At 53.6% G+C, this 15,228-nt stretch overlaps 1 protein-coding gene across 4 annotated transcripts; it reads right to left on the bottom strand.

Moving 5' to 3' along the window:
- Nucleotides 1-1,080: 1,080 nt before the first annotated feature.
- On the bottom strand, nt 1,081-14,734 carry LOC122918814 (proline and arginine rich end leucine rich repeat protein). Of its 4 annotated transcripts, none has more exons than XM_044267647.1 (3): nt 14,574-14,734; nt 6,002-6,981; nt 1,081-3,758 (listed from the first exon to the last, which is right to left on the bottom strand). In XM_044267647.1, exons 2-3 carry the CDS (start codon nt 6,963-6,965, stop codon nt 3,583-3,585), a joined length of 1,140 nt encoding a protein of 379 aa, XP_044123582.1. In that variant the 5' UTR covers nt 6,966-6,981; nt 14,574-14,734; the 3' UTR covers nt 1,081-3,582. The 4 variants fall into 4 exon arrangements, with proteins under 4 accessions (XP_044123582.1, XP_044123580.1, XP_044123583.1 ...); XM_044267645.1 differs by lacking the exon at nt 14,574-14,734 and adding an exon at nt 9,423-9,697; XM_044267648.1 differs by lacking the exon at nt 14,574-14,734 and adding an exon at nt 9,189-9,219.
- Nucleotides 14,735-15,228: the final 494 nt, after the last annotated feature.

The raw sequence follows: 15,228 nt of genomic DNA, 5'->3' as shown, positions 1-15,228 counted from the left end.
TTCAGGAACCCTCCTGCTTTTTGAACAGCAGGGATATATTCCCTGCTGAGGGCCTGTAACCACATAACTCTGTGACCTGAACACATTCCTCTCCCTTCCTCAGGCGCTTCTCCATGCCTTCCTACCTTTTGGCTTGTGCTGTTTCCCCTCTGGTTTCGTGCTCCCCCCACCTCTTCCTCACCAGGTAAAATCTGATTCATCCCTGAAGATCCAGCTCAAATGATAGGAGCGATTCTGGCGTCCCTCCACGGGGGTAGAAGCCCTCTCTGCCATGCTCCTTGGGCCCTGCATCACCCCAAACACGTTGGACGTGGGATCACTCCATGGGCTTTCCCCTTTCCCACGCTAAGAATTCCTCACAGGCACGGACTGGGTATTAACTGCCCTTGAATTCTTAGCTGGGAACTTCGCACACAGTCGAGGTCCACTGAAACCTACTGAGTTGAACTAAAGCAAGTGTTAAGGAAGCAGAGTGGACGGGGCAGGGAGCATCTGACAGTTTTCGTTCTAAAGAAAATGGGGGGGGGCGGCGGGGAGGGTTAAGTGTGCAGGGAAGCCCACAAGCCCACTTCCGGAATCCACCTTCTGTCTAAAGACAGACTTCCGGGCACCCGGTTCACGCCCTTCTGTGCAGGCTGGAGAAACTTTGTTCTTAGCCCCGGTACAGCTCTGCCTCTGGTCTGTCTTCCTTACCTGCAGCTGCGCCACTAGCCTGTCAGTGGCCCTTGGTGGGGAACCGTGACTGTTCTGTGTCTTTCAGTACCTGGCCCCAGACTGAGCATTTGGGAGACCCTCAACAATTTGCTTTCTGTGGTTTGAAGGAATCTGAGCCTCTGGGCTTCAAATGCAGCTATCGGATTTCTGATCTGACTTTCGGGACAATTTTTCATGACGGTTGTGAGTTTGGGGGAAATTTGTCAAGAGAAGACTTTGGAATTGTTTTCTTAAAGAGTTTCTTAAGAATGGGATCCTTTCTCCACCTATCTCTTGGAACCAGGTAAGAGGTGGGAGGTGGGCGGGCTGGGGGTGGGAGAAGGTGAGAGCGCTTCAAGGTAGTCTTGACTTGTTCACGCTGTCAGGTTCAAGGAGATTTTTCATATTCCTTTATTTCCTCTGCTGTGAAGCATGTTGGAGTGTAAAAGTTGTTTCACAAGGTTATCATGGTTTTGAAGAAGGAACAGATACATGTAGAGTAACCCACACATCTACTCACACACCTGTGTACGTAGGTGTCGGTAGCACTGGAAGAATGAATTTTTGTATGGAGGAGGGGCTTCCTGAAATCCGCGGGAGGTCAGCACATTGTGTGTGTGTGTGTGTTGGGGTTGGGGGGGTTATCGCTTAAAGGCAATTTCACTCAAATCCCCTCTAGCTTACAGCTGCAGGGAGCCTTGGAGGAAAGAGACTTCATCTACATGGGGTTGATGGGATGATGGGGATGGTTTTGCTGCTGAAACAAAAGTTTAGGTTTGCACGAGCCGAAATGTCCCCTGTCCCCAGGGGGACCACAGGCACCAAGCTCCCCTGAGGGCCTCCTCCGAGGGGCAGATGTTGTGAGGGGTGAGGACCGTGCAGAAGTGGGGCTTATCCAGGCCTTAGCACCGGGTTGCTTACAGCCACGATAATATATTGACTTTAAGCAGGAGCCTTGGAGAAACCAGAGGCAGCTAGGAAAGACGGGGCAGTTATATGGGAAAATGCGAGAAGAAGGCTAAGAGGAAGTGGGCCCTGTATTCTGTAAATGAGCTAAAGAGAAAGGTGAGATAGACTATAATGGGAATTTCTTGAAGTTAGGGACCTAGCTTAATCCAATTTGTTAAAAATTTCTGGAACTTTTCTCAGCTTAATCCAATTTGTTAAAAATTTCTGGAACTTTTCTCAGCCTAATGAGGCTGGGCATGTGTCCTACTTGTTTCTAGAACATCCACCCCCTTCCCCCACCCCCCCCTGCCATACACACTAGAGAGCTGTGGAAGGGCAGCATCTACTAGAAGAACAAAGGAGAGGGGGAAGGTGAGTGAGCTCTGTGGGGCCCAGGCTCTGCTTGGAGGCCAGCCAAGCTGCTCACCTGGCCCAGGCAGAGGGGAGGGGATTTTCAAGGGGGAGGGACAGTCCATATAGGGAATAAATTACTGCGAGAGGCAGGGATAAGAGATAATCAGAGCACGGTTTAAAGAGTGGAGCCTCGGACTAGACCGTGAATGTTGGAGGGACCTGGGCGGGGCATCTTATCTACCCCCTTAGCTTCCAGACATGAGGGCTGTGGGCAGAAGGGACCCGCAAGGTCAGACAGCAAACAGGAACAAACCACATCCTCACCTGGGTTCCTGAAGGTTCCCACTTGTGCTCACTCATGGTGGACATCAGCCCCTGGCCTCAAGGCCTCTGTCACTTTGCATCCTTTACATCCCAGAGGAGCGACTGTGCGCATGGCCCATGGCTCTTCAAGTTGGAACCTGAGGCCAGCTCCTTGACCTTGTAAAATCAGCCCAAAGAGAGGTGAGGAAGACAGGAGCCAGCTGGGAGCTGCACCAGCCACCAGGTGTCACTGATGTGCCTGCCTTAGCGTGGGGAAGTCCATCTGTGCTTGTGGAACAGGCTTCTGGGAGATTTCTGGGGCTCAGCCCTTCCCAGAATACTTTCTCATGAACTGCTTCTGGGCTTTGGACAGGATTGGGCCATCACGCTGATTGAGAACAGATGGTGGGGTGGGGCTGGTGGCACCGGACCCTATGGACACCGAGGGGCCCAGGGCATCACACGGGCAAGGGGGCTGTGGGACCCATCTGTACCCACAGGGGCCCCACCCTGGGGCTCTGACTCCCACCTCTCTCCCACTAGCTGATTCCAAATTCCTGGAACTATTCTTCTCCTTGACTCCCTGCTCTTACTCTTGAGATAGAGGCCCAGCCAGGAGGGCGTGTGCTGAGAAGGGCCCGAGCTCGTCCTGTGAAGAAACTGCCGGGAGGCAGGCCCTTGTGGGAACCCTGACCCTCCACCCTCCTTCAGCCCTTCCCTTGCACTTCCTTGCTGGAGAACATGGGCTGGTAAAGAGCCACACAACGTCTGGTGCCAGCGAACAGGGCGGCAGAGCAGCATTTCTGGAAGGCGGGATCCGTGGCTAAGGGGTCTGTCGGGGCCAGAGCTGCCCATGATGTTGGAGTCTCCAGCAGGACTTTCCAAACCTCACCTCTGGGCTGTTCTGACCACCTTCTGCTTGCTTCAGCCGGGACCAAGTTCCAGATGTTAGCCCCTGGTCCCGACTTACCCGGGAGTGTGAGGGTAGAGGAGGAGGAGAGAAGAGGTTGTCTTTGGGCACAGCTCTGTGCTGCTGGGGCCAGAAGTGAGGATGTGCAGTGGGTGTCCTTGAGCTGGGTGAACCCAATCAAGCCCTTAGAAGTCTTGCTCTAAAAGCCTCAGGAGCAGCAGAGCATGTGGCTAGTCCCTGCCTCGGGAAGGTGGGAGAAGAAAGGCAAAGCTGGGGGTAAGAAAGGAGGATAGAGGACACGAACGGTGGGCACAGGCACCCGGGCCATCAGCATTCAAGTGCGGTCAGAGGCGATCCAGGGGGCAGAGTAAGGCCTAAATGACCACGGACTGCAGCAGACGGAAGCACATCATGAGGTCCAGTGGGATAGGTGGCTTCAGATGGTTCCCGTCCAGCCGCAGGTAGCGGAGGTGTGGCACGTTCTCCAGATCCGAGGAGAAGTCATGGAAGGCAACTAGATTGTTGGGGCAAATCTGGGTCCCATTGATCTCTGTGGAGAAAGAAGGGAGAAGTCAGCCGGTACGTGCGTGGGGGGGACAGGGACAGACAAGGCTGGGGGCAAAGATGAGGAGGGAGAAGGGGGTGGGCCACTGAGGATAAGAACTGGAGTGCTCTTCTCTGGAATTGGCCGACCTTGAGAATGTGTGACCAAGGGTGAGTCAACCCTACCCACCCCCAGGCTCACTTTACTTTAGAATCAATTAAGTCAGAACCAATCAACCATTGTTGTTGGAAATTCACTCGGTAGAGTCATGGAGGAAGTCAGCAGGGAGCTGGACTTTCAGAGATGGTTGGGACCCCAGCGGGTGGAGATGTGGGGGATGGGGTTCCGCTAGAGTGACCTCCCGATTTGAAGGAAGTTGTAGAGGCAGCGAAGGTCATGGCGGAATCTGGGAGTAGTAATTAGCACAGAGAGATATCCTAGGGAGATAAGACGGACAGGTCAGCCCTGTGGTAGGCTTTCAAATGGAAAATAAGATTCCATTGTCTCCTCCACCTCTGGTGAGGTGAGGACAGGTTTGTCATCTTCTGGATGAGTTTCTTCTTCCCCCTAAATCTTGCTTCTTTCATCATCTGTAGGGTCAGCGTTGTTGTTAGTGATGCTCTTCTTCTACTTGGTCTCCTTCTTCCTCTCTCTTCATCATTGGAGTAGCAGAAAATCAGTGGATTTTTTTTTCGCATGACCACTGGGACTTTGGACTGTGACCTACCAACCAACTCAGTTCCCAAATCTGTGAAGTGGTGAGAGTGGTACCTGCCCGTCCCTCCAGATGAGAGGATGTCGGCAAAGGCATTGTGCAGACTGTCAAGGACAGGGCAGGAAGCAGCATGAAGTCATTGCTGAGAACATGGCTATCACGCTGACCTAGGGCTGGGCTCCACCCTCTCTGTCCGCTGGTGACACTGGAGATAGGTTGGGCACAGAGGAGACAGGTGGAGGGAGTGTGATTTTTCTGACTTTAGCCTCCAAGGGCTGGATGTCCCCTAGAAGCCTGCCCTTCCACACCCCAAGAGAGATTGCTGGCCATTCTGCCTGGATTTTCGGCCTATCTAGCTTTTGGGGTTATGCATTCCATCAGTTCACGACCTGTAGGATAAAATTAAACAGTTTCCCCTTTTCCTGAATTTGTTTTTTGCAAGCTTTAAAAAAAGCCCTCCCCTACTTCCCCTAATTATCCCAGATGAGTGAATGAACCTGTTCATTTGTTTCAAGATTCTAGAAATTCAACAATCTCCCTCTCATTTTTTGGCTTGGAAATGAAGGATTCCTAATGTTCTCTTAGGTGTGCTGCCTTTCCCCTATCCCCTTCAGCCCCACTGCTGCTACATTCCTAGTGTGGATGGAGCCTGGTTTAGTTCAAGGACCAGATAATATTCTCTCTTGCTTTTAAAGCGTTCTGTCGATACTCTGCTCAGAACTGACATTGTTGATCGAAGAAAAGCTGGGACTTCCAGCCTCTGCCTCCGGGCTGCAATTTTTTCCCCTAGCCCAGGACCCTATATAGATTTAGCTTGGGCAAATTCTGCCTGAAATGTGCTATCTTATGTGATTAAGTAGTCCCGCCTTCCAGCTAAATTCAGAAAGCACCAGCACACTGGCTTGCTCTTCTGGCTGCCACATCTTTACCAGCTGCCTACCCCGAGTATATAGCTGCCTTGCTGTGTACATCTTTTTAAGATTCTTCAAAACCTAGCCTCAGTCTTCCTCTCCCAGCTGCCAGCTTGTGCAGGGGACAGGCCCAGGACATTTCAGAGAAGTGACATTCAGAACATGTCACTGTTTTGCTTTCACGAGAATGTTCCAGACCACGTTCCATGTCTACCTTACCGGTAGATCTGGAGGGCAGAGAAGCTGGGACTAGTGAGAAAGGATGGGGAGGAAGAGCTGTTACCCTTCAAACATGGTATTCTGGGTACTTGGTCCATATTAACCTATTAAATCTTCATATCAACTTTGTGACAGAAGGTATTATTCCCATTCTCATTTTACAGGTGAGAAAACTTCCCAGAGAGGGGAAATATCTGTTCAACGTCACACAGACAGTAAGTAGCAAGGTCAAGATTTGAAGTCCAGTGCCACACTGGGTGCGTTTTTGCTCTACCCACCCCCTCCCCCTCACCCTAAGCTCCTAGAAGGGACTGAGGCAATAAGAGCCTCCACTTCCCTGGCTGAGGCTGTGGCCGTGGCCGTGGCCATGGCTGTGGCTGTGGCCCCGCCCCACCCCCACTCACTCTCTATGCTGTTGTTGTTGAGGTACAGGTGCTCCAGCTTGTTGTTGATGGCGGGCACACTGCTGATCTTATTGTGGGACAGATGGAGCACGAGCAGGTTGGAGATGTTGAAGGAGTTCTTGGGGAGCCCCCGGTCTGACAGCCTGTTGTAGTTCAGGCGAATGAAGGCAAGGTTGGGGAAACCCTTGAAGTAGCCGTTCGGGATGGTCTCGATCCTGTTGCTGTCCAGATAGAGCTGATGAATGGCCGTGGGCACCTTGGGGGGCATCTTCCTCAGGATATTGTGGGCCAGGTTGAGCTGCATGAGGTTCTTGAGGCCCTGGAAGGTGTCGGGCTTGAAGACACCGTCGCTTAGCTTGTTGTGCTGGAGATCCAGGAGCAGCAAGCTGTCCAGCTTGCTGAAGACGCCAGGCGGGATTCTGGAGATCTGGTTCTGGCTGAGCCTTAACTGCTCCAGGTGCCGGGGCAGAGCCGAGGGCACCTCTTCGAGCTGGTTCTTCTCCATGTAGAGGAATATCAGACTGGGCAGTTTCTCCAGAACCTTCTGGTCTATCTTGCGAATCCGGTTGTTATCCAGGTTGATCCACCTCAGGCCGGTGGCATTCTGGAAGGACTCCACGGGGAGCTCCGTTATGAAGTTGTTCTGCAGGTAGAGGTAATGGATGCGGGGGGGGATGACAGGGACCTTCCGGAGGTTGCGGCTGTCACAGTAGAGGGCGGACGGGAAATCCGGGGGGCAGTAGCATTCCCGGGGGCAGTCAGGGAAGATAGAGGGGGGGCCTGGTGGGAGAGGAGGGGGCAGGTCTGTAGGCTCCGATGGCTCATGGGGCGGAGGAAGGCTGGGTGTGGGCCTGAGTCTGGGTCTGGGCCTGGGCCTGGGTCTTGGTCGCCTTGTGAGCTGGCCTTGGGCCACAGAGGCCAAGAGGAGGAGAAGTGGGAGGAGCCAGTAGAGGGATGACCTCATGGTCCAGGTGAAGCACCTGCAGGGAGGAGACACAGGAAGTTATTAGCCTGCTGGACCTCTGGAATTGGAGGCCCTGTCTTGGCACAAGAGTTGGCCAGGATGGGCCCCAGGGGGGCCGTGGGAGAGACCTGTCAAAGCATCTCTTTGTTGGCCTGTACCCAGCAAGTAAGAAAATAACATGGACTTGAGGGTCGGGATCCCCAGCCAAAGACCTAACCTGCTCTGGTGAGGGTGAGCCATCCTGGCAGAAGGCACATTGGCTGTGACTCGGGAGCTCTGGGACTTGCTGGAGAAGACCCTTAGCCTCTCAAGTGCTTGGTCTCCCCACTTACAGTGTGAGCAAATCATCCTGTTCCTAGAAGAGGGATGTTAGGGGACATGAGCCATTGCGTCCTAAGCGGTCCATCTGAAAGGGTCCTTAGAGATCCCACAATTCAGTTGTTTTCAGACCGTGCCCCCAGTTCTGTGGAGTCCCCCGAGGGAGGGAGACCGAGTGGGCGGCCCTGGGACATCCCCAGCTTGCCCCTGTGCCAAACTTAGCCACTCTGTATTTTTAAATCTGCTGTATAGAGAGGTTTGACCAAAGCATGTATTTGAAAGAAGAGCTGTCATGATTTGAAATCTACCCTTCAAGCCCAGATTCTACGATTTACAGAAATGGGGGGGAGCCCTGGGAGGAGGAAGTGGCTTGCCCAGGCGAGGAAGCTATTGAACAGCAAACCCGGGACAAAAACCTGGGCAGGGGGTCTCCTGACTTCTAGAGCAGGACTTGCAGAGGTCCTGGAAAGAAAGGAAAATGCTGTAGATACGCTCCCGTCTTGGGTCCTCCCATGCTTGCTCCCCCCCCTCATCCACCCACTCCGGGCTCAGGGAACGCTGCTCTTTGCCAGCTAGAGGCACACCAAGAATTTCTCCCCAGATGTGGAGGCTCCTGTGAAAATAAACAGGGCAAGGATCAAAAGCTTTGGGGAAATCACTTTCATTTCTTCTGACTCGGTCTCGCCACCCCCATATCCACTGGAGCTGCTGGTGTTGAGACTGGATGTGAAGAATTTCCTGCTGGCCCCTGTGACATAGCGGAATAGGTCATCAAGGGCTATTTTGGGGCTGTGCTCCCCAGGGGCTCTGATGAGCCTTCAGAGGGGATCACGTGGGTTGTGTTGAATCAAGCTTGAAGAACAGCGAGAGGACCAGGGCTGCCCACTGACTGGCCGGTCCCCCAGCTACCTCCTCTGGCCATCCTGTCCGCTCTCCCCCACTGGGGCCTTCAGTCGTCTCTGTTCCCACACTGCTTCCCCTGGCCCACCTTGCTGCCAGTCTCAGGAGGTGGTGTCTGCCCCTCCCCTTCTGGAGGCCTGGTGGGGGCTGGGGTACAGGCTCTCTGACCTAGGGTGGGTCTCCACGTTGTGTCCCCAGCTGCATCTGGACCTTGGGATTGTGCCCCTGGGCCGGGCCTCTCACTGGATTTCCTTTGAGCCCACATGAGCTTCCAGGCCTCCCTTGGATGCTTCTTGCTGGCTCTGCTCAAAGGAAGATGCTAGAAACCGCTCACCAGCGGCATAGTCCCGGGCCAGGGGCTCAGGAGGCACTGAAGGTGAGAGAGGGCAGAGCACAACCCCAGGGGGTAGAGGGTGTCTCCCTGCCCCTTTCACACACACCCTTCGTGCCTACCCTGCTCACTCTCTGTTGTGCACACACACACACAGACACACACACAGACACACACACCTCCCCGCACCACACACATAACCAAGTTCATGTTCACATGTTCACTGTGTGTATGTGTGTGAGTCCTTACACAGTACTCTGAGAATGTGAGGGAGGGCAGGAGGGAAAGAAGGGGGCAAAGAGGAAGGGGGAGAAAGGGAGGGAAGGAGAGAAAGAAGAGGGGGAAGGAGAGAGAAGGTAGGAAGGAGGGAAGGAAGAGGGAATGAGGGAGAGAAGGAGGGGGGTAGGAGGATGAGGGGGGGAATGAGGGAAAGTGGGAGAAAGGGAAGGAAGGAGGGAGGGAGAGAAGGAGGGAGAGAGGAAGGGAGGAAAGGAGGAAGGGAGAGGAGAGAGGGAAGGAGGGGGGAAGAGATTGCCCTGTGGCCTCTGATACTTCTCCATCTCCCATTTAGGGGGTCCCTCCCCAGCCGGGCCTCTCCAAGGGGGTCCACGAGGGTCATTTCCCTGGGCCTCCTGTCACGAAGAAGAACCGTGCAGTTAGATTCTTGGCTTTACCTCCAGCTGAGGATCCAACAGTCCCACAGGCCTGAAAAGAACAGACAACCATTGTAAACTCGAGTTCACCGCTTAGGATTGGTGAACTATGAATTAATATTTCGTAAGTCCTATAATTTTCTTGAAGATAGCATAGTCATATGCCCTTTAAAGGGGTGGTTAAAGATTAGTATGCGGAATGCAAACATTTTTAAAAGCCCCAATTTTTATGGCCCTATATTTTCCTATATTTACCTGGGAGCCGGAGATAAGCCAGAGGTCTCTCGGGATGGGAAGTGCTGCTTCAGGGAGGCTCCCCAGGCCTGGCTTCGGGCTTCCCCATTTCCTTTCCCTGCCTTTGTCACCAGAAGCATCTACCAGGTATCAGACCTTGAGTTAAGCAAGTAAAACTTGTCCAGAGCATCCAGCAAAGGCTCCTCTGTGGGGCTCTGGGACTGGGCAGCTGGTCTTTGCTCACGGGTGTCCCCGAGGGCCTCATGGTCAGGAGGGAGAGTGCTCCTTCCATCCACAGTGAGCATAAGTCTTCCCCATCCCGGGCTCCTGCATCAGAGCCTTTTGGAACTTCTCTTATCTTCCCCTCACCCCCAGGCCCCAACCCCCAACCCGCTGTCTGACCTTTCTACATTCCAAACCTCTGAGGCTGGCCAAGCTCCTCTCAGAGCCCTGAGGAGGGTTCGGAGGAAACGTTCTCTGTGCCTGTTCCACGGAGAAACACTGCCTCTGCTCAGCTCCCCTTCTTAAGCCCCAGGGCTCAACCACTCTCTACTGTGTGTGTGTGTGTGTGTGTGTGTGTGTGTGTGTCCATGCTTCTTTCTTGAGAAAACAGAGTTCATTTCTAAGGCTTTTTACACTGGGCAACGCCTCTTCCTGCTGGAGCCCGAGTGTCCAGAGGCGGAGGTCCTGACCGCAGCCCTTGCTCCCCGCAAGGGAGCCTCAGCGAGGTTCCAAGTCCCCGAAAGCACAATCTGTGTGACAGGGTGGAGGCTCCTGGACTCCGAAGCCCGAAGTCACACTTTCTTCTCCTGCCTTCCAGAGCCTTCCGTCCAATCATAAACACCCTTGGGGTGGGTCAGGAGTGGGTACGATTTCTAAATTCCGTGCGCTCTTGTAGGCACACCTCCCCAGCCCCAACTTTCTCGCCTGGTGGTGCTCCCCGCTCCGTGGTCGGGCTCCCGTGCCCCAGTGCCCGCAGTTCCATGCCCCAGCACCGGCTCAAGAGAGCTGCTGCTTCACGGGGGCGAAGCCCAAGCCAACACCCACTCTCTCGCTTGGGAACATTTCCTGCGAGAGTTCTCAGCTGGAATTTCAGTTCCAAGTATTGGAGATCTGGGCTCGCATCCTGGCCCTGACCCTCCTCCCCCGTCTCATCATTTGTGCGAGGACGAGATGAGATCACTCGCATGAAGGCATGCTGTAGAGCAGAAAATCTCCACCAGGGGCAGGGGGTTCCTCTCTTCACCTATTTATTTATAAAAGAGCCGGTTCTTGAGCGAGACTGACTTTTAAAGTGAACTGGCCCTCATCCCTGCCTGGCTCCTGAGTTCATTCATTTGAGGCTCGGACGCCCAGGACTAAGGCAATGCTGAGGCTCCGGGCAGGGCTGGGCTGAAACTCACGTGGGTTTGTCACATCAGTACGGGCAAGTTTAAGGGTGATTGGTTTTACTTGGAGAGTCCGGGATTGGGGCTGGGCTGGGAGGAAGGTTGCGTGTGTCTCCCCAGGGGGTTGAAGGAGGATTACTCCACACTCCAGTTGACCCTTCAATGACACGGGTCTGAACATCGTGGGTCCACTCACACGCAGACATTTTTCAGTACATGCATGTACAGTTTTATAAACGTGTTTTCTCTTCCTTACGACTTTTCACATCCCATTTCTTTTCTTCTAGCTTACCTTATTTTAAGAATGCAGTGTTAGCATATGAAATATGTGTTAATCCACTGTGAACCTTCTGGTCACACACAGGCAGGCTATCAGTAGTTAAGTTTGGGGGGGAATCAACAGTTACATGCAGATTTTTGACTGTGTTGTGGGGGTTGGCACCCCAACCCCTGTGCTTTTCCAAGGGTCAGCTGTACTCACTGGCAGTCTTGTTCTTGCCAGATTTCCTGCCTAGTTGGTCATCCCTAAGCCTCCATGGCTTAACTCAGCTAGTCACCCCGCTATGGAGAAGGGGGCTGTCCCTGGCCCCAGAGCCACAGTCATGGACACTGGGGTGACCCTCTTTCTTTGTCCCTTCTTTCGGTTCTACACCCAGACTTCTGAAAGCTGTCCGGCTCCCTTTATCTCTTCCAGAAGCCCAGAAGGAGGCTGGAAGCCAGGAGAATCAGGTGGTCATTTGCTAGCAGAGGAGTTGAGACAGGCCGCCTTCCCCTCCAGGCTGCCTGAGCCCCTCCAAGTAGGGCTCATGTGGTCCTCAGGGAATGAGCGGTCTGATATGGAGGCGAGGATGAATTCAACACTACTGATGCAGCCGTCCCTTTCCTGGGGGGTGAGTCAGTGTAAGGGTGAGCTGACTGGGACAGTGGGGATACCAGACCTGGGGGGAGGGTTCTTGGCCTGTCTTCCGCTACCTAATTACGTGACCCTGTCTTCAGCCTCAGTTTCCTTACCTGTAAAATGGGGATAACACATTTTCCTATCCCTATATTCCTCACCCAGTTGTTGTCAGAATCAAGTGTGATAAGCGACTTTAAAATGAACCACAGATCAAGAAATACTAAAAATAAATATAACACTATTATGCAGAGACCATCTGTCTCCTCAGCGTCTACCACAAGGCAAAGTGTAAACAGAATGAAGTTTTTTTGGCCTGAGGCCACTAGTCCAGAAGAGCACGTCTTCCATTCTGAGGGACTAGGAAAGGAGCAGGGGGAGAGAGGGCTGTCCTCTTGACAGCCTGGTGCCTCACTGTACCCTTCGTCCTGCCTCCATCCCCCAGCATCCCTCATCCCCGAAGAAAGCCTTGAAGAATCTGTCTGATGCCTTGAGCACTCATAGAGCCGGGTCCCAACCCTACAAGTCTCCTGTTGCTGGATCCGCTGGCGCAAACCTCCCTCTGCTGAGCTCCATTGTCCCCGTCTGTAAAGTGGGCGTATTAACAGCTTCCTGTCAGATTGTTCTGAGGATTAAATGAGCAAATGTGTTTAAAGTGAGTGCTCAGTGAACATTAAGCTGCTGTGGGCATATTTTCAAAGTAACTGTGTCTCTTTCCCTCTGGCTTAGCCAGAGGGCAGCCCTGCCCTCCACCCAAAGGCAGAGACGGGTGGGTGCTCCTGGATCTCCCCCAGCACTTCCACACGGAGCAGTGTCCTCCCTTTGGGGCCTGTGATGCCACACATGGGTCTTAGAACCAACTATCTGGAGAGACCACAGAGGCCCCCAGTCGCCTGGGGTGGAGGGAGGCTCACTTTGTCTTTTCAATTCACTAACCCCACCTGAAGCCTTTCTATGGCATTTGTGGGGATGCTGGCCAGGGAAGGCTCAGTCTCACCTCCTTAGCTGGCTCTGGGGCCCCCTGTGATCTCTGACTTCCCCTCCCAACCTTCTGCACCTGGCTTTTTTGCCCCTTCCAGCCTTGACAGTCTTCCGTCACCTGCCCAGGAAATGGGGCTGCCCACCGGGGAGGGGGAGGAGGAGTGCAGAGCCACATCAGGAGAGACAGCTGTGGGGCAGGGGGAGAGGAGATCTAGGAGGGATGGGGAAGGCCTAGTCCAGTGCCCAGGGAAGGTGCATTAGCAAGTGAGAGGAAACAAGCTCTTTGGAGCTATCTTGGGGGAACTTTCTGGGATGTTCCGTAGGATGTGGTTGCTGGTGCTTGCAGGGAAGGAGGGGAGAGCCCACAGCAGATCTTCCCTATTCCTCCAGGAGCTTGTTCCCATGCCCCAGAAGACGGTGGCCCATGGAACACTCTGGAGGTCCTCTACCAGATGGTTCTTGTCCAGGACACCACACAGCTCTTCTGCCCAGCTAACACTGCCCTGATTCCTGGGCTCCTCATTACCAGCTCGGGTCTCTTTCAGGCCCCTGACTCAGGTTCTCAAACCCTGACTGACCGTCAGGAACCCCTCAAACATTAAACAGGAGATTCCTGGGCTCCATCTGGAAGGTCTGGAGTGACGGGTCCAGACATCTATATTTTTAGTAAGCTCTCAGGCCCCCCACCTTGCCCCAGGTGATTTTGAAGATCAAACATATTTGGCGACCCTGATCTGCCCATCGACCTGCCCTGGGACACACTCTCGCTGCTATGGCAGAATTGAATAAGTTGCGGGGAGGGAAGGGCTACCTGGAAAGGAGGCCCATTCAATGACCCACTTTAGCTTTCCCCTCCCTGACTAAGGAATTACTGTCTTCTTGCCCTCTGCCACAGGCTCCCTTGCCTGATGATTTTGAAATAGCTTTAAAGCGAAGCCTTTTCCGGCTGCCTGCAGAAAAAAAAACCAAATGAGCTACCCCCAGAGCTGGGAATTCAGACCTCCAAGTCTTGGAAGCTGGGTTGCTTTCTTCCCTTTCTTTCCAAAAGCCAAGTGGTTTGGACCAGAGAGGGAAAGGCAGAGCTACTGGGAAGACTGTGAGGGTTGGAAAGGCACTTTTTCTCCCTCTTACCCAATTAAGTTCTAAAGATTGAAAAACCCCCTTCCAGCTCCTGCTCTTGTTCACCTCCTCTCTCTCGGCCTCAGCTTAGGACACAGTATTTTCTTTTGGCTCTGCCATCTCAGGGGGAAGACGCATTTTCTCTTTGCTCTTCCAGCTGGGGAAGCATGTGAGAGTGTGAAAGACAAGATGGAGTGTGTGTGTGTGTGTGTGTGTGTGTGTGTCTACAGGCAGCTGGTCTCCGTGCTCCGGCTCAGCATGTGGGATGCCGAGTGTGGAGGTGAACGGACAGGACATCTTTCTACTGCGTGTGTGTGTTATGTATGTGTGCGTGTGCAGTGAAAACGCAGCCTCCATGTGACGTGTGTGTGCCCTGGTTGGCAGTGTGTGACGATACATGAAAGGTGCGAAGAAATGGGTTCTAGAGTCAGGTTTCCATAGAAACACCTGCTGTGTAGGAATACTGTGCTCGGCTTAACTCCCTGTGCTGCAGCAAACCTCTGAACCAAGAACGTTGAACTTCTGCATGGAGCAAATACATGGGCAGAGTGAGGGAGAGAAGGTAGAGGAGGAGGGCTCAGAAGAAATGTGGAAGCCTTATTGGAGCTCATCTGAAAGGCGTCTTTCCTACATCAAGAGGAGACGAGGTGGGAGGAGGGAAGGAAGGAAGGGAGGGAGGGAGGTAGGGGAGATGGAGACCAGATCAGCAAGGTCAGTGGGATAGATGGATAGATAGGAGGAAACCTGCTGGAGGAAGGGGTCTTCCCCCCATCTCCCCACTGGGCTTACCTGCACGCACCTGCCTCTCCTCTCAGTTGTGGGCTTAGTCCCCCGGCAGGGCTCCCCCTCTTCCTCCCCAACCCTTTCGGTGGAGCTGTGGCAGCAGAGAGCCAGCTAGAAGTTCTGATCTCCCAGTGGTGCCTGCGTGCTTGTGTTTGCCTGACTTTTCTTCTACCAGATCCTAGTGGGGTGGGGAGGTTAGGTTAGGGGGAGGGACAGGCAGATTGTAGGGAGGGAGGAGAGGGAGGAGGAAGGGAGGAAGGGAGGAGGGGGGAAGGGAGGGAGGGAGGGAGCTTGGGAAAGGAGGAATGACAACAATAAAGTCTTTATTTGGCAGCCAAAACTCCCGGACACTCCATCCACACACCATGCCCACTAACGGACTCGTTTTTAATAACATTTCCTTCTGCCGCTGTTGCTTCTGGGGGGAGATGGTTGGACCCATGTTTGGAAAACAAGCCAAATTAACAGAGGAAGAAGGCATGAAAAGCAAGCTCTGTACAGGCCAGAGCTGCGTAACTGGGTCCGGCCCCAGCCTGTGCCATTCCTCCTCCTCACCATTGCCGGGCTTCTGGTGCCTATCACCTCCCTGGTGTTACATTCCCAAACCAGGGAGGGGTGTGAGTTATTTCCTCTGAACACTGACCACCCTGCCCTTCTTACC

Source organism: Neovison vison, chromosome 10 (genome assembly GCF_020171115.1).
Source record: "Neovison vison isolate M4711 chromosome 10, ASM_NN_V1, whole genome shotgun sequence".
Taxonomy (NCBI): domain Eukaryota; kingdom Metazoa; phylum Chordata; class Mammalia; order Carnivora; family Mustelidae; genus Neogale; species Neogale vison.
Note: the sequence above shows the minus strand (reverse complement) of the source record. Positions and strands in the feature narration are given on the sequence as shown.

Excerpts from the sequence above, each read along its gene's own strand:
- LOC122918814 (XM_044267645.1), bottom strand. The coding sequence starts at position 9,541 with ATGCTTCTGGTGACAAAGGCAGGGAAAGGAAATGGGGAAGCCCGAAGC. Across the intron at positions 6,982-9,422 it reads GGCTTATCTCCGGCTCCCAG|GTGCTTCACCTGGACCATGA; the intron begins GTAAATATAGGA and ends TCCTCCCTGCAG. Across the intron at positions 3,759-6,001 it reads CAACAACAACAGCATAGAGA|AGATCAATGGGACCCAGATT; the intron begins GTGAGTGGGGGT and ends CTTTCTCCACAG.